General features: G+C 41.4%; 1 protein-coding gene across 7 annotated transcripts; it reads right to left on the bottom strand.

Moving 5' to 3' along the window:
* Positions 1-184: 184 nt before the first annotated feature.
* Positions 185-26,506, bottom strand: arhgap44a (Rho GTPase activating protein 44a). Of its 7 annotated transcripts, none has more exons than XM_019357866.2 (22): positions 26,173-26,506; positions 15,503-15,542; positions 14,198-14,317; positions 14,041-14,117; positions 13,770-13,881; positions 13,560-13,636; positions 13,338-13,452; positions 13,087-13,155; positions 12,384-12,465; positions 11,998-12,125; positions 11,677-11,788; positions 11,157-11,238; positions 10,903-10,983; positions 10,322-10,435; positions 10,136-10,227; positions 9,180-9,375; positions 8,321-8,338; positions 8,024-8,212; positions 4,640-4,785; positions 4,127-4,528; positions 3,428-3,479; positions 2,274-2,405 (listed from the first exon to the last, which is right to left on the bottom strand). In XM_019357866.2, exons 1-21 carry the CDS (start codon positions 26,223-26,225, stop codon positions 3,472-3,474), a joined length of 2,313 nt encoding a protein of 770 aa, XP_019213411.1. In that variant the 5' UTR covers positions 26,226-26,506; the 3' UTR covers positions 2,274-2,405; positions 3,428-3,471. The 7 variants fall into 7 exon arrangements, with proteins under 7 accessions (XP_019213408.1, XP_019213413.1, XP_005455042.1 ...); XM_019357870.2 differs by having other exon boundaries at positions 4,454-4,528; XM_019357863.2 differs by lacking the exon at positions 3,428-3,479 and having other exon boundaries at positions 185-2,405.
* Positions 26,507-27,164: the final 658 nt, after the last annotated feature.

The raw sequence follows: 27,164 nt of genomic DNA, 5'->3' as shown, positions 1-27,164 counted from the left end.
ACTGCATGCTTTTAGGTGGCTCCAAGTTCCAGTAATGATTCACAAAAACCTTACAGTTATGCTGCTCCGTACTGGTAATATTACATGCCATAAGGCCCTAATCAACCTTCTGTCCAATATTAACTCTTACTTGCCCTGTAAGGTATTACAAAATCAGATAGCCTGCTATATGAGATCTGAGTCAGTCACATTCAGAAACAAACCTGCCTCCTTGTATAAATGTATGGATCCAGCACAGAAAATCAATTCGTCTAGCACACATTAATTATGTCTATAGTTCCAAAATAACAACCGGCATGAGGGCACTTGCAATTGTCATACAATTACCACAACTATCAATATAATCAACATCACTAAAATCTTCATAAACAAAGTCCATTGAGAACACACACTGAGGCATACAATAGATTACTTCTGGAGAGAGAATAATCTAGAAATTATTTTGGCAGAGATTAATTCACACATAAAATAATAATTATAATAATCAAAAAGGCTTTCAAATGAAATTAATGGCTTATTTCTGCAGGTTTGGGAAGGGTGACTTTGACCACTTTTTGGACTCTCGTGGATGAGTAAACACTGTAATTGCACTTTAACTGGCAAAGTTATTGTCCTTGGAATCTTTGAAGGGAATAATACTACCACTGCAGCATCTGTTACAAGATACATTTGTATCATTAATTGTCTAAAAATAACAGAAAAGGGCAATTATTTCAAGTTTGAACGTGTGCCGATTTTACTACTAACAACAGCAGTTTAGGGGATAAATGTGTCCTCATTATGAATTCATTAAATGGCCCGTGCAAACAAATCATTTACTCGAACAAAAACAGAAGAGAAGATGGCATCTGTGTGCAACTCCTTCGTCCTTTAGCATGCCTGAAGTCAAAGCTTAGGAGGAAGAATTAGAAAGACCACGATTGATTTTTTTTTCTTTAAGCAGAAAAAAACATTCTGCATTTCTGCTGCAGCATCATAGTTACCTGGTGTTAAAGTGAAAAAATTAGGACTCTACAGTAAACCTGTTCATTGTGTGTTGGGACAAAAATAACATCAAATTTTTAATCATTACATTTTCTACACAATAAATATCAGCACATATATCATTATTATATATTCAAGATATGCATTTTACATATAGTTTTCCTCTCAGCTTATATACATCAGTTTATGTACAGTCTTTGTATTTACACAAGGGGTCAAAGGTCACTGAACCTGAAGCACTTGAAACAAAGTTAAAAGAGAAAGACATACGAACCTAAAGGCAGTGTAGTCATCCATCCGTTATCACTCACTGTTACAGCACTGGGGTGGGATCTAAAGTTACTTTTCGGTGTGAACAACAACAGTAACACTCGCACAAAATAAAGCACTGCCATTCTCAGGCCCTTGGTAAGAAGCAGGTCGATCGATATTGGCTTGTCATGCAAACACGTCGTGGTGCTTTCTTCCTAAATAAATAATGGATGCAAGAAGTACAAAAAGTTGAATTACAATAACATTCTTCTCTTACTGTGCTGGTATAAAGTGAGTTAAAGTGAGTTCACCTAAAGGTAAATTTCAGACAGAGAACTGCAGCTGTACTTGCGACAGAAGAGGGGAATTTTAAATGGGGAGTGGCACTAAGAAAAACAACGTTAAATGTTACTCTGGCATGCAAAGCCTGTCTCCGGGGCTCCGCATATTCCTAATGTGCACAAAGCTTGAATACCCTGTGAGCAATAAAACCAGACTACGCTCTCGCTCCGTGTTTCCGTTTCACCCTGAGGATGGGCTTTGCTCCAAACCATGTCAGGCTCTGAGTTTCCCTAACCGAATATTGTACAACTTGCAAATATCATATTGCAATTTGATTGCATGTTCTAATAAGGCAAAAAGAAAATTGAAAACACAGAAATACAGACCACTGCATTAAACGACAAAGCAAAGCTATAAAAAGAAATTAGAAAAAAAAAATCTTCTTAATGCAATACTCATCTAAATTCCAGTCTTTCCTCCTAAAGGCAACTGTTCCTCCACTATGGCATTTTGGTGTGTTTTTTTTTTTTCTTTTGGTAGTAGTAGTCACACTAATTTACTAGCAAGCAGTTGGAAAAGTTCAGTTTGTTTGCAGCCTGTAGCAGATGTGAGGGAGGGTTCATTTTCTGGTTGGCACTGGTGCGGCCAGTGTGTTTCCATCGGGCCTTGGCGGAGACAGTTAAAGAGTATGTACAGCCATAGGGGTTCTGGAAAATGATGCCTATGGGTGATAGGTCATAGAGTGGTGCTCTGGGGCTCCTCCTCAGGCACACCATCCCCCTCTGGATCTGTCACTGCCATGGACCTCCTGCAGGGGGCACCGCTGAACTCATCGATGAGGCTGTCCAGATTGACATTGATGGAGGGGATTTCATAATTGAAGATATCTAATGGTGAGGATGGGAAAGGTGAGTATGGTGAGCAGAATAGTGGGGATGGCGATAATGAGCACCGGGAAAAGGAGGAGGAGGAGGAGAGGGCAATATGACAATGAAAATGGAGTGTAAAAATGAAAGAGAGCAGAAATAATATTAATTGTTTTGAGTCTGAACTCATGGTAAGCGGCATATGATCGAAGGAATCAGTAGATTACGTGTGCTTCACATTCTACAGTGTGGTGCTGATTATGTCAATAAACTTGGTAGGCTAGTGTAGCATGTCTCAGCCTTTTGTGTCTTTTGAGACAGGAAGAACAGATATTCTGTCAGATAAAATACAATAACAAGTCAAAATGACTGCACAGTGACAAATTACATGTTTACAACAGTGGACAGATAAACATCAAGGAGGCAACAGGATGTGTGTGGAACTCTCTGGAAAGAAAATGGCACCAAGACACCAAGTGGGCTTAAAGTAAGAATGGAGATCTCTAGAGGACTGAAAGTAGTATTTGCTGTAAATATAGATACTCTTACGTGCCGCTCCATTTAATGGAAGCGGCAGATCCAAACAGAGACGGATGGCTACTCCTGTGTCGGAATGAGATGGAGTGTGGCAGTGTAGTAAGAGGAAGCAGAGGTTATAAAAAGCGATGAACCTGCCAAAGGAGGAGTGGGGGTTACCTGTGACCCCCCTGATACTAGTGGCAGGGGCGTTGGAGATGTCTGCCAGCATAGGGCTGGGAATGGGGAACAAAAGGAAAGGGGCTTTAAGATGAAACCGTTGTAAGCAATGGCATCTGCAATGTGAGCGCAGTGTGATGCACTCTGGGAAGTCCTTAAGCCGTGCATTATTGGTTGAAGACAGTGCAAGGAAAGTACAGCCAACCTGCTAAAAAAAGGACGGGGATTATGATTGAGCATTACAGGGTAGGTATGTTTGAGGCAGGCTGCAGGAGACCCCAGAGGCATCCACGGTACGAGGCCAGGCAGTGAGATGGAGTATATGGGGCGGGGGCGGTCTGGCTTACCCTAAAAGTCCCCCTCACACTTAGCCCACACTGAATCCCTGGCCTCACACAGCTGCAAAGTACACAATAGTAGCAGGGGGAACAAGAGAATGATAAATATAACAAAGTGACAGAATCACTGGTGTATATATATTGACAGAGCACCTCAGTTTGAGAACATCATATTGTAGCTTTATCATTGGGTTTGTCTGGCTAGGTTTCCACTCCTGCTACCCAGTAAGAGATGCTAGACTGGTGTGAACTGTGTAAGCCTCTGACCTACCTCTGCCAAGTGGGGGTCTGGGTAACACAGATAAACAGAGAGCACATGATGAATCTAATGGCAACTTTCATACAAGCAGGACGAGCTATGCTTCTCTGATGTTTCCACACATTACCCAGAAACATCATCACATAACACAAGCAATGAATACATTGGTCAAGAGATTTCCTTACTACAGTAGCACAAGAAATGCTAAAATTTACATTTTCTTATTCTCAGGCATCTGTGTCTAAAAGGCAACTTGTATTCATTCAGACATTTGTTTGGGAGCAGTCAAGTTAAGGGGACAGGTTTGTCTACAGTGACAGGTTCTACAGAGTCCTACACTCGTCCACCGTCTCCATTGGACAGAGCCACAGCGAGTCTGAGAGAGGGCCGCTGCAGCCCCACCTGTGGGGGTGGCGGTGGGGGTGTTGTTGCCAAGGGTTGTTGTTTACCTGTAGACATGCTCTCCCCAGGAGACAGTCCATCCAGGAGGCCCTGCTCCATGGGCTGAGGAACTGGGGCCACAGGTGGGCCAGTTAGCCCCGGAGGGGCTATAGGTGGCTGAGGAGGGGGCAGGCTGGGTCTCTGCCTGGGCTTAGGGGCAGGCCGCGACTTGGTGAGTGTCCCCGTCAGGGAAGGCGGGGACGAAAGAGAGTGGGGTGTACCCAGTGGGGTCTGCCCAGGGGAGGACGGTGGTACTTGACCTGGAGGACATGCCAGTCCATAAGGGGAAGGGGTGCTAGGAGGTGTAGGGGACAGGCTGACTGGTGACGGCTGACCTGTGGACTGGTCAGACATCCCTCCAGACTGGCCGTATGGGACCTTAGGAGGCACGGGAGCCAACTTCTTGGAGCCTGTTAACACACACCATAGTCATATTAAAGTTACCTGTGGAAATATGAGCAAGACATGTTTAAAACTTCAATGTCAATGTCAATGAAAGCACATATTACTGAGGCACTGACCTTTGCGCAGGGTGTGTGGACTGTGCTCTGTGGAGTGGGGAGACTGGCTGCTGCTTTGAGGACTACTGCTTGGGGGTACTGTCGGACCTGCGACCTGGATGGCTTTGTGTCCAATTACAGGGGAAAGCTCTTTACTCTTCAATGAACTGAAAAAAGATACATATATATTAGTATGTGAACATATAAACATATAAACAGTGAGTGTTTTGGACTCATCGCAGTCTACATGTACAACTATTTACAGTCACTACACCATCATCACCATCATAAACATGGCTGCTTCCACTGTTAACAACATTTTTCTCATCTCAAGGAAAGCAGTTCAAAATAACTGTTTGTTATTTTTTTTAACAGATTTACAAAAATTTGGTGCACAATATTCTGTATGGATGCAGATACTTTCAATCCCCCTGCAACAAAAGCTACTTCTGGGTGTTTCCTTATTCACAAGGGGTTGCCACAGCAGGTAGCTCTACATATTTGATTTGGCAGATTTTTACAGCAGATGCCCTTCCTGATGCATCCCCGGAGGATTTCTGTCTCCCCCTTGAAATGAACCATGGCTCTGTTGCTTGGCAAATGTGTAAACCACTAGACTATAGAAAATAATAAGACAAACACTTCAAAAAATAATTGAGCAATACCAGTATATTGACTAGATATATGCTAAGAAACTCAATTACTGGGATGTGACATTCATTTTCATGAGTGATTAACAACAGAAAAATTCCAGCTGAGCTTGCAGAACATTTGCCAGATTTAGTAAACAACAGAGTGTGAATACGGATTGAATGTGTCTTTGGACAGTGACAATACACTCAAAATAGATGAGAGACACTTCATGCAACTAGATATGACTGACAAAGTCTTAACTGAGTACAAAAATGAACCGAAGTCGAGTGACTCTAAATAAACTGCATGAACAACAAGAAAAAATAATTGCTTATATCTGATAAGAAACTTTGTTTTACATGACCCATTTGAATACCACCTCCCACCACCACCACCACAAGCAAGAAAAACAACAGACAAACAAACAAAAAATAACACCAGTTTTGTAGAAATGCCATTTAAAGTTGCCGTCTAATTAAATGGTATTCGTTTGAGTTGTACATCTTCAGCAAACAAAGACTTCCGAACCACAGGCCATCAGCTTTCCAATCACAGGATAGAGGTGTTCAAAACCAAGTTCTGACCACTGAAAGAGATTTGGTGTAATGATTCACAGCGTCCTGTTTAGTAGTAGCACCAAAGACTTCTGAGTCAAGAAACTATCAGAGGCAAAACTGTAAAACTCAGCACTTTGGGTCCAGCTGGAGGTACTGCACTGTTAGGGTTCCCATTTTGCTAATCTCATAAATCCTTAAAATTCTTAAAAAAAAAAAACGAAGAGGTTTTTCATGTACTGTGTGCTGGTTAGAAGAAAAACTGCAGCAGACTTGACAATAAATACATTTCTATTCTAGTTCAAAGCCATTCTTTGTGTATTTATCATCTACTCAATAACAGCAACAAACTGAGTGCTATATAAGCCAGTAACATCCTTGGTTGCTAAGCAACCCAGCTGACAGGCATCCTGAGACAACCTGTGTGTTACAGAATCTCAGCTATGCAATTTCACGGGAGAGGTAATAAAAAAAGAAAAAAAGAAAAAAGAAAAAATATGCGCCAGCGAGCTAAAGGAGAAATACAGCTGCCACTCTGTGATGCATCCATAGTGGCCAGGCGTGTGTTGTATTTACCTAGTCAGCCTGGGGGTCCTCTCTCTCTGGCACAGGGGCAGGCAGCCCACGGCGGGGCGGGGGCACGGATGAAGGGAGGCTAGGGGGGTTGCCAAGGCTCTGGTCATGACGGGTTAGTACCAAGGGGGTTTTGACGTAGAGGGGCGAAGCATTAGTGTCTTGTGGGGGGGCATGCGACATGTCACCAGGCGGGCTGTGCTTGGGGAAGTGAAGACAGCTAGGTTTGGGGTTCGAATTGATGTCAAGTGACGAAGAGGAGGAGGAAGAAGAGGAGGAAGGGGGAGGGACGGGGGGAGTGAAGCCAGACCAGCGCATTGGGGGTGGGGTGAGCCAGGCGGCTGGGACTCTGGACCTGGTGCCACAGGGCGAGCGCAGGGTGGGGGTTTGGGATAGAAGTGGTGGGGGCAGTGTGGCACATAGAAGTGGGGTAAGGGGGGGTGGACGGTCCTCCCCTGGGGGCGGGTGGGCATGAGAGGTGTCCGGCCGATTGGGTGACACGTTGTCTGAGCTGTAGATATTAAGAGAATAGACAGCACAAAAGAAACAGCTCTATTGACTGAACAGGGAAACGCACTGGAGCGATATAGGATAAGCTGTTTGGATGATTAAGGTGTGTTAGTGTGTTAGTCAGTTCGAAGCCAAAACCAGTAGGCAAAAAAAAAGTGCTGCATCTTGCGGTGGGCAGTGGGTACACAGTCAGCTTATTGCAAATACAAAGACAAGCACAAAGAAATAGCAAAGAAAATTAAGTTTCGTTGTGAAAGAAAAAATGATACAGTGTGTAGGACTCCCTCTGTGATCACCTTGTGTCTGCACACTGCATAGAGCTGTGAGGATCCTTCTCTGGAACCAAAGTGCTGGTCTGCAGCTTTCAGTAATACCAAGTTGAGTTGATGACTGAAACTCTCCTCACTGCTGGATATGGAAGCCCTACCCGCCTTAATCCTAAATGACTTGTTTGCATCACAGGTCCTGCAGTCAGCCCAGGGCAGTGTGAAACAGACACAAAACCCTTTCAAAGGCTGAAAGAGCCACAGGAAATGGGGGGGAAAGACAGCCAAGCCAGAAGCCATAATATTTCTTGTCTGCCACATAGGCAGAGCCGGTGACCATGAGGTGATTACTCATGTGTTTAATTGTGATAATGATACCAAAGAAATTGTGAAATCAGTCTGCGTGTCAACAGAAAAATAAATAATTCACGACCAAAGCTGAGAAAGCCAAGCCACAACAATGGGATACTGGATAGATTAGCATGCTCGCAACAACTAGCAGGTTGAAGCTTTGCGTCACGTAGATAAACAAAACTTGTTTATACAGTATTAGGACTAAAATCCTTCAGATTTGAAAAAAAAAAATGTTTTTTTTTTGGGCAAATTTTACCCACAGTGACCTGACAAACGGACACAAGGACAACTCTAAGAATGTGTGATGTCTGAAAACAAATTCAAAACAGAATGCAACATGAACATGTTGAGGGAGATACTCCAAAAAAAAAGATGGAAGCATTGCATATGAATGGAAGCATGGTTAACATGGCCAAGAACCAGTGCAAGATGATGGTGATGATAGTGATGACAATAAAAACGAACATGGGTGGATGCATGGAGAAGCGAGGGCCAGGGTCTCCACGGTGACTTACCAAACCCTTTCTCCAAGTGGAGGTGTGGCAGACGGAGAGATGGCAAGCTCTCCGGGCTGCTCGGGGATGAGTGTGTCTGCAGGGGAGCCGGGGCCTTGCATTCCTGGAGGAGTGGAGGAAGCCTTACGCGCCAGGGTGGATGAACCCTTACGAGACACCCAGGAGGTATCCATAACCCTGACGCCCATACTGGAGACAAAAACATGTACAGACTCATGTGTGACATCAGCAAAACTCATGTGAGGCAAGTGGGGATAGTAAGGAAAGAAGTCGTGGGAAGAAGGAATGATACAATACCTTTGTATCTTCCTAATGCTGCGTTAGTAAGGGAGAAGAGAGGCAAAAGTGACATGAGGTCATAAGTAATGCAGACAAGGGTCACAAAATGTTTAATATTTGATATGAAGCAATGATTATGGCAGGGAGATGAGATAAACAGTAGAGGGAACAGTAAAGGGATTCAGAGAGAAAGTCAGGTCATATAACCAGTATGTGCTAATCTGCTGAATGCCATTTAGAGGGTTATTTCTTCCAATTAAACCTTTATAGTCTAAGAAAAGCTCAGGCTTCTCCCCCACATTGAATAGTTGCTTAAACAAATTTAGACTGATGCCTTTAATGTTACATCCTTTGTATTCACTTGATTGGGGTGTTTTGTTCAAGGTGTTGGTTCTAATTTCTCCAGTGATATTCCACCGTCTCGGTGAATGAGTCACGCCAGGTGACGTGCTAGCCAGACTGTGAATGAGGAGTTGGGTGTGGGAGGATGGGATTGGAGAAATATTTCCTCTAGAAGAAAAAGAAGATAACAGCTCTCCATCAGAAACCTGTTGCCATAGAGACCATGCCATTCAAACTTATTCAGCCCTACGTATTTAAATGAGGGCAGTTTTCAGGCTTCTCTTGATGAATCCTGATAATTAAAGGTACACCTGTATATATTACTGTGAGATAAGATATTTAACAAGATACTGATTTCTGTGCTGCTTATGAAGGCTTCTGACTCATTCGAATGAAAACTTTAGATCGGAGGATCTTAATGTGCAAACGCTGCTCTCCTCAAATGTAAGAATTCAGTATCAGTTGCCTGAGAAGAGGCGTGGGTGGAAAGAGAGAGACTGAAGGAGAGTGAGAGGTGGGTAGCAGAAGTGAGCACCTGGCATCATACCCATCTTTCTTGTAAAACTCCAGCATCATGTTGTCAGTGGCGACACTCAGTGGGCGTCGGCTCTGATCGTGCTGCTGCTTGCGATCGGATTGGTCCATGTCTGGTGAGGGCATAGAGCTGTAGTTGGAGTTGTGGTTGGTGTGGATCGGGCTTCCATAGCTGCCTGTCAAGTTGAACTCAATCTCTGAGGCAGAAGCAGACACACCATCAGCATGTAGTCTATTATACTTACAGTAATGTTTAGAATTGTGTGCATTTTGAGTACACACAATTACTCCAAAAACCACAGTTAGTATGAAGAACTGAAATTATTATAATAAAATTAAGATTAGGCCAAGCAACGAATACAGTACTAAAATGACATTTTAATGCTCTTTTTTAGCATGTAGAAGTCTACAGAGAACAGCTAATCAATAACAGTTAATCTACAATTTAAGTCACATGCTGCGACATCAGCATTGCACTGTGCTGTGAATCAGTGTATAATGGTAGTTGATACACCAACCGGGTGCTGCTGTCCAAATCCACAAAAATGAAAAAAAAAAGAAGATGTATACATATAAATATCACCAGAGCGAGTTTCTTGCAATCCCTTCAACATACAGAAATATGAAACATTAGTGGTTCTTTTATTTCTGAAGCGTGACGAAAAACAGGCATTACCTGCTGTATTGCTGTATGGTGTTTGTTTGTATTATTATTGTCTTGTATTATCAGGCTGGGGAGAATAGCCGTGCAACCATATGATTTCTGAGATGTTTGCATGATTATGACATGCAAAACTATGTCCATTTGAATAAAGCTAAACACTTTTTTGTTCTGGGCAATTTTTTTTATCATCTCAGATCCCCTAATTGTTACTTACAATGATAGAATTTAAACAAAAAAACAGATAAGATGCCCAGCGCAGTTACAATTTTACATACATAGTGTGTAATCCCCACCTCCAGGGAAGAACCAGTCAGCATGCTGGATGATGGGTTCGATGATGCCAACAATCTGTAGGGACACGGTCGTCATCATCTCTGTCATGTTCCTGGATAGAGCAGACAAGTGAGCTATAGCATAGTCACTCAATCATTGGTTTAAATCCAAAGAATAAAATTATCCGTTGCTTTAAGAATACATACGGTTCATTGTGTGTCCAGAGCAAGTTTGGTCCAAGGACAATAGCCATGTTACCAGGAGTCATCTTGTTAGCATCCTGATACTCACTCAGCTTGGCTAAGAATTTGATCAAATATCTGTAGGATTGGATAAAATTAACTGTGCATTTTAAAAGTATAGCCCACTGTTTTTTGTTAGACGTGACATGTCTGCTTGTACCATTTACTGATTATAAAGTAAAAAAAAAATAATGATAGCAGCAATATCAGACGTGCCACCTACAGCCAGTAAATAAGACTGTAAAACTGTATGAGTTATTGCCTGCAGGAGGTACAACTACGAGACATTACAGTAATTTCCTTGTCAGTGATCATTGTGCTGATCCTGCTGTTAATATTATTTCCTGTAGGTGGCACAAGTTGAGCAGATATTTGTAGAAATGAAAGGATTTCACCCGGATTTTCACTTGGATGTGGTTCAGTTTTGTTTCTACATACTTTCCCAGTTTTTGATCTCCTAATGTTTTGTTTATGGTAGTAAGGCTACACTGAAACGTGTGCGATCCTGCAAATCAATCTGCAGAAAATCAGGGAAAGAAACTGACCTGAAATTGTTTAAGTTGTCTGTGGGGAGTTTTTCACATGTTGCCATCAGCGCCTGTAGTCTCTTGTCCATGTCTTGAATGCTGAGGAAATATAAAGTCATTACGGTTTACTGTTGCTCCACTTCTTTATAAATGTCATCATTTTTCTTTTTGACAGTTAGGGGCCCTGTACTAACACGCTGAACTGATTTCTATTTTTAATCACTGCCAATGGCACAATTTGAGAAAATACTCTTAAGAGTACAGCGACTCACTTGGAGGCTTGAATCCATTCATCATAAAGTTCAGTGGTCATCAGTGGATCTGGGAGCTCACGAAGGTATGATTTCAGGGCCCCTGTGGGATTTTAAAAAAAAGGACAGCGTAAAAACTGGTCAGCTCTTTGAAAGAAGTGGAGGGTTGTTTTCTCTCTACTGGCGAGGCCATGCTCCATATCTCTACTCCCCTCTAGCAGGCCCTCATAGCTAGTGCATCTGCCAAAGTCAGACAGCTCAACACAGATTTCATGCTAATATGTGAAATGGACAGCAATATCTGAAGAGAAAGCTCTTGGGAAAATAACGCTAAGGAAGACATTTTCCAAAGAACCGCATTTGCAAAGTGCATTATGTCCAAAAAAAGACTGCAAACACTTCAGCTTTTTACAAATGAACTTTTGATCATGGAGTTAAAATAATTGGCTGTTTACAATTTAGCCTCTAACAATTACAGAGAGTTGGGATTGTTGTTATGGAAATGTGCTTTGAACAATGCATTTATGTGGGCGTAGTTCACCTGCGATGGCATGTGGATCGGAGGAGTACTCCTGCACATCAAGAACTCCACAGTCCAGAGACGCTTTCAGCTTCTTGAGCTTGGAGGCTGATGGAGCCACTCTAAAGAGGCCCTACAGCCCCCACACAGGAAACACGTGATGTTTAATTATCACATCTAACACATCTGAGCAGGAACACAACGCAGGATTTGAATATTTCCATTAAATGTTAATTATGAAGACACTCAAATAGACTGGCCGGTGTACAACAAACAAAATAAAACCAAAATAAGAACACCGAAAATGGACAAGTGATTCATGTATATGTGTGTTTCTTCTACCTCCTCTTGCATGCCGCACTCTAGCAACATGGTGACACAGGCTTCGATGGGGAAGGCAATCTCTCTCCCACTTATACTCAGGTGTTCCTCCAGGGACTTGCCAAACGACGGCTTCTCCACCCACGCCTCTGCAATACCAAACAGTGCCCAGAATCACACATGGATAAAAACAACCCTATGCATCATGTCTTTTGTCTAGCAATCATAAATTAACCATTAATTAAATATCAAGGTGCATAACTGTTCCTTAATTACATTGTTATGTAACATGCCAGGCCTATTAGTTTATTCTTTACTGATCATCTTGGTATTGCTTCGGGTACAGAAATGGAGCAGATCTCAACACAAACACACACACATAGCTCTCGTCACAATGCATGACTCACCTTGGTGAGCTTTAATCTGGGGTAGGACACTATGAAGAATCTCTAATGACTTCCTGTGATATTCTGCCTGCGTTTCTATCAGCTACAGAGGAGAGCAGGGGAAAATAAAATATAAGATAATGCACCAAACAATTATGATTTTAACGTCATCTTCAGTGTTTACTACAGCTTGTGCTTAAATGCAAAAAAAATCTGATTCTTATCAGCCGCAATGTTAAAATGCCCGGCAGGTTAAGACAGCAACACTCATCGTCTTATTCATTCATTCATTGACACGTAGTACTCATCGCTGCGCACCAAGCACACCCGACAGTTCAGGCAATGACACGCCCTGAAGGCAGTGGCTTCAACCAGCAGGACAATGCTCGCCGCTAAATAACAAAACCCGCTCAGGAATGGTTTTATGCAACACAACAAAGACACCAAGGCATTGACCTAACCGAGCCTCCTAGAGTCCTAGTCTGGTCGAGCACCCACAGGATGTGCCAGAGAAGGCCTGATCACAAAGGAGCCAAAATATCAAGTTTTAATGCCACATGTCCTATCCATGCCCCAGCAGGTTAGAAGTGACAACATGAGTGGGACCTCCATGATATGAAGCAATTGTGTAGCTCCCATATTTAATGTTGTTGGTGTAAATGAACTCTTACACCAAAGACAAAAAATAAAACAATTTGCCAATTTGATGACATATTTGACTTACCGTCTGGAAGTAGTTTGCATAGTCTATTTCTTTGGCCATGAAATTGTACATATCTGCTGACAACTGATCCTGAAAAAGAAAAATCGTCTTAGGGAAATGATCTCACTAACGTCATAGATAGAACTTTAATATCATTCCATGACTGTGGCCCATTTGTGTCTGATTCATGTGCAAGTGTTATAAATCAAAGAGGAGAGCAAAAGTAGCTGGAGGAAGGCATGATATACACGTAGCTCTGATCGTTGACTCACTCTGCAAATCTCCATCCGATTGGCTGTCTCCTCCATCTCCTCTCTTAGGGACTCAGACTTGGCACCGGGCTGCAGAGTGCTGGGGTGACTGGATGACTTGGATGACTGTTGATATCTGTGGGTAGACGAAACAATTGCCCCTGCTTTAGACATTCCAAGTTTTTATTTTAGCAATACACTAAACACAGCAGGTTTTAGCCTCACTGTTTGAACACTGTTCACCTTGTTCGTGCTGAGTCCATGTCCAGGACAAGTTTAGCTAAGTGCTTCCTCTGTTTCTGGATATTAGGAATGTCCACCTGAAAAAAAATCCAAGGAGTTAATATGAAAACAGTCAACTCATTATACCTTTTTTTCTGCTAATAGCAATGGAAATGAAAACACCAAAATGCAACTTTTAACTGGGGCATTAAAATAACACTATCTGCTCACCTCCGCAAGTACATAAAGAGGCTCCACCACATCTCTCTCTATCTGGTACTCAAACTGAATGAGTTCCTGGGCCAGCTTCTCCTCTGTCTCCCCACAGAGCTTCAGCATTTTTCTGTTGGTGAGAGCCAAGCACAAAGTCATAAGCAATCAAATACAATTAAAATGCACACAAGGACAATAAGGACAGAGAAGAATTCAGCTGCCAAATCTGTAATTAAAGATGACTCTGTGTGTGTGTGAGTTAAGCACAGGCGTATTAGTAGTCACTAACCCCAGGAGAGAGTCTTCCCCCAACACTGCAGCCCCTTCTTCCATGCATTGTGCCAGGATGGTAAGCGGTAATTTTTTCTGATGGTACATAGAAATAACGTTACACACACTTCTTCTACTTCACAACAGTTGCCCGCAAGACTGACGCCCGTACTCACAGAAGGTGACTTTACAGATCTCTTCTCCATATCAGTCCCCTGCTGACCCTGCAGGCAGGCATTCAGTTTTTTGTGAGTGCTGTGTGACACTTGCTTGACCAGATCTAGGCGTTTCTCCACCTGGGAAAGCACACGCAGACCAGATGAATGTGCTTACATGCACACGTGTACCCTCACAGATGCAACACAACTGTCAGCTCTAATGCAGCATCATGAATCAGCGCCTGCTCTCTCTTCACAGTACATACTGATGGTAAACCTGTGATATTTACTCTCAGTAAAATTATACTTCTTAAATTAAGAAGTAGGATAGAAGAAGTCAAACATTATGCATTATAGTTAAGCCTTTCTATGATTCACTTGGATCCAGTTGCACTTAACTCTAACACACAAACACTATATATATATAACTCTATGCAAAAGAAAATGGGAAATGAAAATATGCAAACTTTATTTTAAAAAAGGCAAGCTTTCTTGCCATTTCTTTAATTAGTCTTCAGGAATAGTTCTCCGGGCTTCTTGAAGGACATTTAGAGCTCTTATTTGAATTTTGGCTGGTTTTTGTTTTGTTCTGTGTTGAGATAATAAAACATTTAACTTCAATATGAAGTTGTTGCCAATCAGATGCTTTCCAGTTGGTATTTCATAGTGGATAAAACTCTGATGGTATTTTCTGTGTTCATAATTCCATCACCATGTTTTACAGATGACTATAGACACTCAATGTCATTTCACAGTCATTGAACATTTAGTTCAATTCAGTTCAATTTTATTCACAAAAAAGTCACCTTAAGGCACTTTATATTGTAGGGTAAATGACGCCCTTTGAGCAAACACTTGGCAACAGTGGGAAGGAAGAACTCCCTTTTAACAGGAAGAAACGTCTGGCAGAACCAGGTTCAGGGAAGGGCAGCTCTCAGCCCTGACTGATTGGGCATGATGGGAGGAAAACAAACAAACAAATAAAGAAACAAAAAAAGAAATCCTCTGAAAATGGTCATGTTTGAGGACTTGACTGAAAATAATTGCGAAAGCAGCCAATGTCCAAAGACAAAATAAAAATAAAAGACACTTCGGAAAGCTGGCAGAACTTTGGCTCAAGTGCACTTTAAAAAAAGTACAGAATATATAGTAATCAAAGTACATTGTTCCCATTGTACCATGTGGTGATTTTGATGGACATTATTTTTGGTGTTTAATAATCATTATCAATTTATTACAGACTACTAATAATTCACTGCTGTTCACAGGTGCACATACATACACACTCTGACATCACAGCTCCCATACACATCTACAGCTCACCTGTAGAAGGTCTTCGCTCAACACCTCTGTTTTTTCTGCCCTGTAAAGATAAAAAAAACCCAAACATATATATTAATACGTAATCACTTAAATCTTATTTGATACTAGTATTCTTAAATCCACAGAAACATGATTGCATGTGGCAGTTTTTTCAGTATGTAGGGAACGATATGGGAATCGCTTCTAGACTAATAAAACATTACTGCAAAGTAGCAGAAATTCTTGGAAAATGTTCATTCATCATCTTTCCTATGCAGAGCTTATTAAATTTCATATATTAAACACTGCAATCAAGAAAGAGAAGCAAGCTTTCTCACTTGGAAAATAACCCATGGTTTAAAGTATTTGGCTTCTTTCTTCCTTGTATTATTTTATGTTATTTTTTTGTTTTCTGATGAAAACAAGTGAAAGAAATTATTGCACAACGCACACAAAGAATTACAAAGCTTTGGTCTGCCCTTCATTGGGTAGGCGGGATCTTCCATATACACACAGAACAGCTGCCAAAATCACACAGTTTCTGATTCACACAGGAGAAATAACATCAGACATGCTACCTTTTTAAGTTCTTGATGACATGCCAGTTTAGTTTTGAATAATTTAGCACACTTTACAAGTCTTGCATGTCTTTCCCAAAATGCTGTGGGTATAGAAGGCTCATTTACCAATGTGGCAATGCTCCAAAATTTATAGGCCACATGCACACCTGTCTCTTTGGTGTATGTCGGTGAGTGTGTGCAAGAATGCAAGTGTCTGTGAGGCTGTCTCTTTGAGTCATCGTCTTCAAAAATACATAACAACAGCACATTAAAGCCGCCGATTCAAATGTGTTAATTCCCACTGCATCACATCCTACTAAAAATCCAGCAGATGGGGACTGAGCCAAAGACTGAAGGAAAGGGCTGCAGAGCAGATGAAGCAGATAAAGCTACTCATCCGGAGAAGTGAAAGAGCCATTAGTTCAGAAAAGAGCAAACCACTGGATTTTACAAATACATAGTGTCAGCTCAGTTCAATCAGCTTTCATTTTATGACTTTAGTCAGCAAGGACATTTTCCATATAGCTTAGCATGCTGTTTATGATCCTATAAGAAAAGACAGAATAGCCACTTGTCTCCTAAGAATAATTTTATTGTCCATTTTCTTTTTTGTGGTAAACTATTACAGAATTTGACACCAACCAAACTTCAATGCATGCAATATATAAACAATATATAAAGAATACCTAACGTGGAGGATAACATATGCTTTCTGCCAAGAAACAGGGATCGGGCAGACCATCTGACCTCCTAAAATGAGGCATTTTCAGATCCCCAGCAGAACACAGTTACTCGGGACTTCCCTTCCTGTACGCACAGCCTCTTCCTGTGATTGTGCCCAGACTATGCCCATGCCAACTGCAAATAATGAATCTTAAATAATCTTGGCAACGCAAATTATATAAAGGACCTTTGTTTGTGCAATAGTTCTCACGAGCCAGGGGGAAATAAGTCAGAAGCATATTACCAAAATGCTGTTTTCATGTATGTTACCAAACAGGCAACATAACAGCTCTCTAAAACTGTTGCTAAAAAGAGGCAGAATATGAAATGACTAAAAAGTGTCTAATGTTGACATGCAGTTGTTTACACATATCCCAAGCACTGTTACCAACAACAGAAAGCTGAACTATTGAGGCATTAGCATCTCTAGCCTCAGAGAAAAAAAAAATGTGAGCATGGAGCCATGGGAACTGGGTCAAATCATGTACCAGTGGATCTAATCACAGCCAGCCTCTCGGAAAACTGCTCTACTCAATGAGCTAGGAGGCAAAATACAGGAAATGTGTGTGTGCATGTCTAAGAGAGAGCGACAGAAAGATAGCAAAGCAAGAGATTTCTGGCGTGATTTATAAGGATAACTGCGATCGCAGATTGCAGATTACATGACAAAGGGAGGACAAAAATAACCCAAGCAGTGCACTAAAGTTTGGCACAGTTCTGCTGAACACTCCACCAGACAAAAAAACTCTGAAATGCCATGGTTTAGGAAACAACTCCCCATGCATTAGGTAGTAGCTCTGCATTGTCACTTCCACTGTCTATTAGAGGCTGATCAGCTGACTGGATTTGTTGTTTAAAAGGAGGCAATAACAATTTAAATCATAGACATCTTGCATCCTCAAGGACCGCAAGCGGTGTGGCTATTATGACCTAGACATCAAACAGATTGGAGCCTATCTTCAAAGGCAGCACTGTCTTGTTCTATGAGTTTGTTTGTTATCAGAGAGTGGCATTTCCTCTTAGGAAAGCAGCATCACACATAATCTTGCTGCGAAGATGCAGAGAAAAAGCAGCATTGTCGAGGCATGAAAACTGGGGGGGACTGAAGTCTCTTGGCCCTACCGAACCTGATGTAAGTCTAGCTTCAGGGACAGCTTAGAGGTGAGGAGAGATGTTCTTCTCAGCAAATATCGTGCAAAGTGAGACCTGGGAGGAAAATAAAGACGTGGGAGAGTTGGCAGCCTCGCGGGTGGTATGCTCATGGAGGGATGGGGAGACGTTGCCAGGTTTATGCCAACCATCTGCCACTATGCAGGCATTCCTTTACCTGGAACTGGTGATGACTCAATACAAACACGTGCACAGGCATCTAAAAATATGCAGGCAAATGAAGTAATGTTTAAATTGCAGACATTTATCACAGTCTTGCATGCAAAATGTAACACTGGTGAAAAGGACTTCAAATCGGAGCAATGCAAACATGAACGATCCCAGAGAGCGGAGGAAGATAAATGAGTTGACACAATATTTGCGCAAGATGATCAGCTGCCAGAATGACAAACTTTTTCTACATCTGGGAGGAACATTAGCAAAGAGCTGACATGAATAAAAGTCTAGGTAAGGTCTGTTTAGGACGTATTTGTAATGTTTCAGAGATTATAAGTCATTGTATTTCTGTTAAGTTGCAGTTAAAATGTTAAAAGTGCATCTATATATTTTTATCTCAAGCTGTGTTAATGTTGGACAGCTGCATCGTTAGCCCCCCAGCACTGAGCATGGTTTATGAAAGCATGAATAATCCATGCTGACATAATCAAAATGCGAATAAAGAAGCATCCGCTGTCTAGAACATATTGCATTGGTAGCAAGCCAATTGTTGGCTGTTGCTGACTTTCAGTCCGTCTGAGATTCAGCTGAACAAAAAGGAAAAAAAAGGTCATTATCTGGTTTGCTCACACTGCTAGCATGGCTAACAAAGGCCCCTACTCTGAGGCCTGGAAGAGCTACACTGGATGCTAGGTCTTGTACTGCTAGGGGTGGGTAGTGGAGCAGAATGGTGGCCCTGGGCCTCAGCAGGGCATTGCACACCCTGGAGCGCTGGCATGAGATCCACAGTCAGTTACATACATACACACAAGCAATGACACACACAAAAACCCACAACGGTGTTTATGCCTGAGATCCTCCGTGAATATTTCTCCACTGATTGCTTTTTGTTTTCTCTAGACCTGCATCGTGCATCTAGAGGCCCAGTTGGTTTCTACCCAAACGATGAGGCGGGGCAGGCGATGGGATACGGGGTTACTAAAACAGAAAAACCCACTTACTGTAGTTGTCCACTAAACTAGGTCACAGTTCTGTCAAGTATGCAACTGTGAGCACATACATGCACACAGGCATGCGCATATACACACACGTCCAGAGAAGGAGTGAATGAAAGAGTGAGTGAGAGCCTGCAGTGTTCAGTAATGTTTCACTGGAAACACAAGCACTGAGTTAGCTCTAATAACTTTATTCATGGTGCGCTGAATAATTTCGACAAAAAGGCGCGCAGCAATGTGGCTTAACTGTGTTTTTACACTTGTCATCTGCTCAAAGACACACACACACACACACACACACACACACACACACACACACACACACACACACACACAGAGCAGCTAAATGACTTCAAATGCAAGCAAACAATAACCTAAGACAAAGCAACAAAGGTCAAAACAATCTTTTACTTAGAAACAAATCCTTTTTTTGTTAAAACTATAAATTTCTTCACCATTTTGGGAAATGTAACATGTGCACTGGCAGAGCCAAACGAATGTGATGAAACGGCTAATACTAAATGAGCGTTTCTAGGCAACCAAAGCAAAGGAACGACTATATTTGCTGTGCACAAAAAAAAGGAGCTGGAGAATGATCTTTTATGATTAAACAGCAAAGGGGGAAAAAAGAGGTAAATAAAACAGAAAGTTGTTATTAGTAGATCAGTGCTTCCTGTTCTGAGCCTATTGACATTCTTGAATGGACGGAAGTGAGCATGCTGAAAGGGAGTCACCCGTCTCCTTAACTGAATGCACAGTTTCTTTTTAACAATGCCAAGCTTGTCCAGTTCATTTATAGCAGTTTAGTACTAAGAATTATGTACTAGAGAACTTTATGTACAGTGGTATCATAAATTTAGCCTTTAGTGATTCTTCTCTGCATCCCTGTTGGAGACGATATCATGAGCAACAGCCTGGGTCAACCCTAATACTTTGACATGTCACGTCAAAATATTGATGCAGCAATGCTATTCTCTTGCAATCCAGTTATTGAGTAGCTCCATATGTTAATAAACAGTTAAACAGCTTCCCTGACTTTTGACTTGCTATTTTACGAGTTTTTGTGGGGGGGCTTCTCAGATAAATGAGGGTAAAGCGAATGGAAATTTAAATGAAGAAGAAGATATTCACAAGAGGAAAATGGTGGATGGTGGTGGAAAGCGAATCAGAGCTCTAATTAGCTCAACTGACACATTACTGGAATGAACAATAATGACATTACACACACACACACATGCTCACACTGACATTAAAGTGCAGTGAATAAATACACAATCCCTATTTTTTTGCCAATTTAGGGCAAATTACTTCAGTTACACAGATCTCATTATGTATCAGAGAAGATTGTCTTGTGATATATTGCAGAATTTTTGTGACACCATTATTATCATGTGAGTTCTTCTATTTGCCACCCTGCTGTGTACATGATCACTTGTACAGGAGCCAGGCTGATAGGGACAAAATGAAAATAAAACTCCACAGGAGAATCTGGATCTGATGGAATTAACCAATCTCCTTCAAAATTTTGCAAGTTGTGTTGTTTGTTCTTAAAACAAACAAACAAACAAACAAAAAAACTACTGAGTTTTTTAGTTGACCTTTAATACAGGGGCTCTTTAAGAGATTAGTCTTTTGAATGAATCAACACCAGTGACATGGAGAGGGAGAAACAGCGCTTCTGTCTGATATTACATCATCTCTCTTTTGATGGCTGAAATGGCCCCTTGACAAAGGCTCTTTATCTCTACCATACCCTGTAGTATGCTGTCTCTGAAAGGCACTGATGGGGATATGGGAGGGTTACAACCTAGTATAGAAGCACCGAACGGCATGAGATACTTCTTTAGCAACGGCTCTTGCATGATCTAGCACACGTTCCATGTTCAGCTAGAAATGACTACGAAAAAGACAATAAGAGCAGTGAATCAGATTGTGAATGCAACTTGCTCCAAGATTTATATGGTACCAACCCAGAGAATCAAGGCTAAGAGGAGGAACAGAGAGCCGAGAGGTGGGGGACAATGCATTTTCATGCAACAAGTTACCTACTGTCTCATGTTACCTGTCAGCGACCATATGCCCTTTTAGAGCCTGGCACACATTCTCACCAAGAGGTGTGAATGTGTTAATCTTGCACTGAATTTAAAAACAGGCACAGACACCTACTTCTTATTCTAACAGTAATTTGTTTTCAGTGTTAATATGGTCAGCTACATATTAGTGCTCAATGCTGTTTCTGCCCATTCCTCTCTCTACTTTTTACAGTGCAGTGAGAAAGTATTTGCCTCCTTGCTTATTTATTTTTGTGCATATTTGTCACACTTACATGTTTTAGATCATCAAACAAATTTCGGTAGAAGACAAACCCAACATAACTCAAGTAAATACAAAATGTATTGTTTTATATGATGATTTCATTTATTAGGGGAAAAAAACAACTTATCCATACCTACCTGACCCTGTGTAAAACAGTAATATGAGCCCTAATCATAATGACTTGTTGCACCACTCTTGGCAGCAAGAACTGCAATCATGTGTTTCTGATAACTGGCAATGAGTCTTTCACATCACTGTGGAGGAATTATGGCCCACTCTTCTTTGCAGAATTGTTTTAACTCAGCCACATTGGAGGGATTTCAAGCACGGACAGCCTGTTTAACTTTATATCTCAATCTAATATTAATACTAAACTTTGACTAGGTCACTCAAAAACCTTCATTTAGTTTTTTGAGCCATTCAAATGTGGACTTCCTGGTGTGTTTTAGATTGTCCTGCTACATAACCCGAGTGTGTTTGAGCTTCAGGGTATGAACTGATGACCAGACATTTAACTTCAGGATTTTCTGGTAGACAGCAGATTTCATGGTTCCATCAATTACATCAAGTCGACCATTTCCTAAAGCAACAAAGCAGCCCCAGAGCATCACACTGTTTGACCACCACCATGTTTGACTGTTGAGATGATGTTATTTTTATGAAATGCTGTATTAGTGTTACACCAGATATAACGGGACTGAAGCCTTCCAAAAATTTCAGCTTTTGTCTTGTCAGTCCAAAGAATATTTTGCCAAAAGTTTTGGGGTTCAAGATGTGTTTTTGGCAAATGTGAGGAAAGCTCTCATAAATGCTATTTGTACACAGTCTTTTTCTTATTGTTGAATTATGAACACAGACCTTAACTGAAACAGGTGTTTTGGTAGGCCGGCCAATCCTCAAAAGGTTCCCGTTTTCTCTATGTGTGGATAATGGCTCTCACCATGGCTCGCTGGAGTCCCATAGCCTGAGAAATAAACTCTCTCCAGATTGATAGTTGTCAGTGGATTTGTTTCTGATCTGTTCTTAAGTTTCTTTAGATCGGAGTATTATATGTTGCTTCTTGAGATCTTTTAGCCTGCTTTACTTTATCGGGCAGGTTCAATTTAAGTGATTTCTTGATTCAACAGGTTTGACAGGGAGCAGAGCTGGGTGTGAATAATAAGATCGAACTCAGTTTTTTAAAAGATTTGATTAATCACAGTTAATTATTGACTTAAAAAGGGGACACTTGCTTTCATATAGGGCCAGGTAGGTTTGGATAGTGTTTTTTCTTTAATAAATGAAATCATAATTTAAAAATAATACATTTTGTATTTACTTGGGTTATGTTGGTCTAATATTAAAAGCGGCCAAATACTTTTTCAGAGCACTGACACACGTATTTTGACAATGATTTCCACATGTCCTTCTTTCTTTCCCTTTGGTCCTTTAAATTTTTCTGTGGAGATTTTCCACACCCACAATCTGTAAATCGGCCTCCTGCGTGCTTAACAATAATTCATTCTCCTACTGCATCAGAAAAGAGATAGAAACAGAGTAAGAGACAATGCAGGAAAGAGAAAGCAGCCCACAAATGACTGCCATTTTCAGATAATTGCATTGTGGATTGGTGAGCTAGAAGGCACAAGTAAGAGGAATGCATCTATCATAGCTGTATTTGCGAACACCACAAAGGTGGCAGAAGCAGAGTGCAAAGATGGAATGTGGGTGTGTTAGGGAATGAGATAGTCCTGTTTTTTTTTGTGTTTTTTTTTATATCTATATGTAAATGTTACTGTGCAGCAAAACATATTCTTACAGACTTGAATCATGGAATCTTTTTAACAGTCTGTCCTAGACCTACATAGGACAGTGAGTTGGGAATAGGGAAATAGGTCAAGAGAAATGAAGGGTGGGAGCTGGCTGAACCAATATAATCTTTTGCTCGCTTCCTGTAAGGACACACACAAAAATTAGAATGTCTTTTTTTAGACAAACGCAAACACGAAAGTACAGGAGAGTTTTTATGGAGACTGAAATCTCAATTAAAGGTTAGTCCAAAAATAATACTTCAGGTCTCCTCCACTGTACCAAAACACATTTCTGTTAGCACTAAAGTATGCATGGCTGCACACCCTTTTGCTCCACAGAGGTAATTGGTCAAGCTGGTGATCACATGACATGGGTCTCACCAAGGCAAGCTGCAGCAGAAGCAGAAGCAGCAGCAGCAGCACCCGCCTTGGAGAGCCAGAGGGATGCTGACACAGCACACCTGAACACCAACCCCCAGCTGAAAGAAGACCTTCATTATAGACTTGCCATTACAAATGCCAATGCAAGACAAAAAGATGAGCAGATATAGTAAAAATCAGATATTAAATAGATAAGAGATATGAGTCTATTCTTAATAAAGAAACATGTGCATTAAATAAACTAAAGCGCAATTTTATTAATAAATCTTGTTTCTAAATAATAAAATTTAACTCTACATATTCTTAGTAACAGGACCTGTCACTGGTATTATCAAATCTAAAGAGAGCACTGAGGTTCAGGGGGACCAAAGGCCATACCCACAGAGAAACCCTGCTCCAGTCTGAGGATGGTTAAAGCTTGAGTCAGCAGAACAGTTAATCTGAAGCCTGTTTTCACTGTTTTGCTACTTTATTCTTTCCTATAGGAGCCCTGCATTGCTCACAGGACAAAACCAGCGGAATTAAAAGACAGCTCAGGGGTAAAGCTAAAGTAAGTCCATTTCACTTAATGTACTGTAGTATAGTATATCTTCTGCAAGAGCAGTGTGCAAGGAAGAGCAGCAAAATGATGTTGGCATGATAAGACTGTTTCTTGTGTAAATGCTTATACAAGTCCAATAAATCTGCACATTCGTGATATGTACACATTTTTCCCACTGATCCCACACTAACACTCTAAGGCATGTAGGTGCAAGAACACATGGATCCACACACAATGTATGCATCAAGCATACGTGTTTACTTCATTGGTGGTAATATCAAAAAACATTTATGCTGCATGATTTAATATAAGTAAGAGCTGTTTAAATTTAGCTCTTCAGATGAACCATGCATCAGTACCTCTATACACCTCTTGAAATCCTTCAAATTATAAGTGGTGGAGAAATGGCATAGTTACTGAATGGAGACACCTGCTCTTTTCTAGAGAAAGAAACCCCAAAACAAACAAAACATGATCGTCAAACCAGCATGATCGGGTCATTGGTTGCTAGAGTTGGTTCTTCCAATCTTGTGATCTATCTCCACGTGGCATAGCCAGTGTTTGACACTGTTCAAGGTCACCACAGGGTCAGATCCATTACTTCTTGATCCAAAGATCAAATCTCTGATTATGCTTTGAGAGTGGCAGTTCTTGTTATGGACCACTGTTATTATTAAGAGCCCAGCAGGGCTGTCCAGGGAGAGTCATGTTCCTCATTATCACTGTGGTACAAATAGACCAACTTAGCATGGTGCTGCTCTTAGTCAGCCCCAGAAAAGAGGTAATTTTCTACTTACACCAGCATCACTTGGACCATCGGCATTAAATAAGCTGTATAAGTGCACGTACACACGCATAAAAGGAAAAGTGCCATATCTTCTGTGGCCATCTGAAGTCCTCCAACCTGCTTGCCCACACACATATCCAGAATCACACCCACACACACAAACACTCTAATGAGTCACTAGAAGAAATTATTATAAAAAAGACTGCGGCTAGAAAAATCAGTATGACCTATGGGGAAAATGAAAATGATAGCACAAACACAGCCTGCAAGGTATGCCCCTCCTTTTGGGGGGGCATTGTAATAATAATAATGACCCACACCTCCTGCTCCTAATCCCCCACCCCACCCCCCTCCCACCCCCTTGCTGAGCAGAGAACACCTTCTGGCCCAGCGCTGCTTGACAAGCTGCTCTCCCTAAACAGAGAGGGTGGAGGAAGACTGATAAGCCCACTGGATCGGTGTAAAATGTCACAGAGCATCCATTTCTGAAGATGGGAATGGATTTCAGAACCATTCAGAAGCAGAGCAAGAACATGAAAGGAAACGGTGAGGACAGAGGTGGAAATCTGTCTTCAGAAACCCCTCATTTAGTTATTTTTAGGACCTTCAGTGGAATGGAAAGCCGTCCATTTAAACTGACACATATCATTCCAGAAGCGCATGAGGGAGATGCGGATCACGACCTTCAGGAATTCACGGAGTGGATAACTCACGCCTAAGAGGTGCTTCCCTCCTCACAGCTGATATCACTGCGTAATAAAAACATTGCGCCTTTTTCTCATTTTCCCCTCACGTCGCAGCCCACACTGCATCCGTCTGCATCACGTTCACCTATCGACAGGTTCGGTGACAGGAGTCTATTTTAATCACGACATAACTTGGCAATGTCATATTTGTCAAACTCCACCGATGATACTCTGTCATAAAAATTGGGTCGTCAGTATTTGATGGTCCGTGTCGCTTTGATTTTCTATATTTAACATATTTCCGTGGGCAGGTTGGAGCTATTGGGGCAATGCGCCTACACGCTGCCTATGCGGTAGCCTATTCCAGTTGGTATTACGCATAGAACACTTAGGGCGTTTTGAACATGCGGTATACACTATTCTTCAGTAAATAAGCAAAAAGCGCAAAAAGGGAAAAAAGGCAAATTAAAGAATGAAGGTCTATTTGCATTCATCCGATTCGCATCCAACTGGGGCCATGCAGGGGGGTTCTCCTCTCTTTGACTTGGCCAGTCGGGACAATAGCGCACGGAAACGGTTTCCTTACCTTCCCACCGTTTGGTTGGCGAGCTGTCGCATCCGATTGAATTGCTTCTTCATCTTGTATTTTCTGTGTTAACACCTACGAGGGGAAATATTCCGCATTACTTCTCACAATACATATCTCCATCCTCCACAGAGGTGCAGCACAAATTCCAATCTCCCATTCCCCCCCTTTCCCTCATCGCAAGCTGCCAGCGCCGAAGAAGTATTCCACGATTACATATTTTCAATTGATAGATATATGTATATTTTTTGCACATCTATATTTGCCCCATTGCCTGCGCAGGGATGCTGGACCAGTCCACCGCGCGTACACACACAGGCAGGGAGCGACAGCAGTGACAAGTAGCGGCTGCGCAGCAATGCAGTGTGGGAAATGTAGTGTATCTTTGGCTGACTCTTGAATAAAGACTATTCTTGCCGGTTCCTGTGAGCTATTAGGCTTAAACGGATCAAATGTGTATTCATTGTGATTGAATAATTATTTATTTATTATGTGTGTGTGCGTGTTTCTGTAGATATCAGTGGTCGCCTACACTGGTCCACTGAAAGCATGAAGGGAAGCCCAGTTAATTACTGATTGATTGGTGGATTGATTGAGAAAATTTTACTATTCATTTGTATTTTTATTTTTACCCTTATGGCAAAATAAGCTGCTACAGGAGTTTCAATAAGGAAACGTGCACTCAAACCTCCACTAATAGCTTAATTACTGTAAGTCAGCCTTGGCCACAACCCCATCTAGTGTCCATTATGTGCCAATGCATTGCCAATTCACCCTCTTTTTTGCATTTGCACAACATCCCCATCTAGTGTCATGTGTTTCCCAGTGCAATGTAACTACATGGCACATGTAGTATTAAGTTATAATATTAAGGGGGAAAAGTTAATTATTACGTGAAAAAACCGAAACGTTGACTGAAGTTCTTGTGCTCATAATGTAATTTTTAATGACAATAAGAATAACAGACATATTTCTGAAATATATTATCTGTC

Source organism: Oreochromis niloticus, linkage group LG4 (genome assembly GCF_001858045.2).
Source record: "Oreochromis niloticus isolate F11D_XX linkage group LG4, O_niloticus_UMD_NMBU, whole genome shotgun sequence".
Lineage (NCBI taxonomy): Eukaryota > Metazoa > Chordata > Actinopteri > Cichliformes > Cichlidae > Oreochromis > Oreochromis niloticus.
The sequence above is the reverse complement of the archived record's forward strand: the minus strand, read 5'-3'. Positions and strand labels throughout refer to the sequence as shown.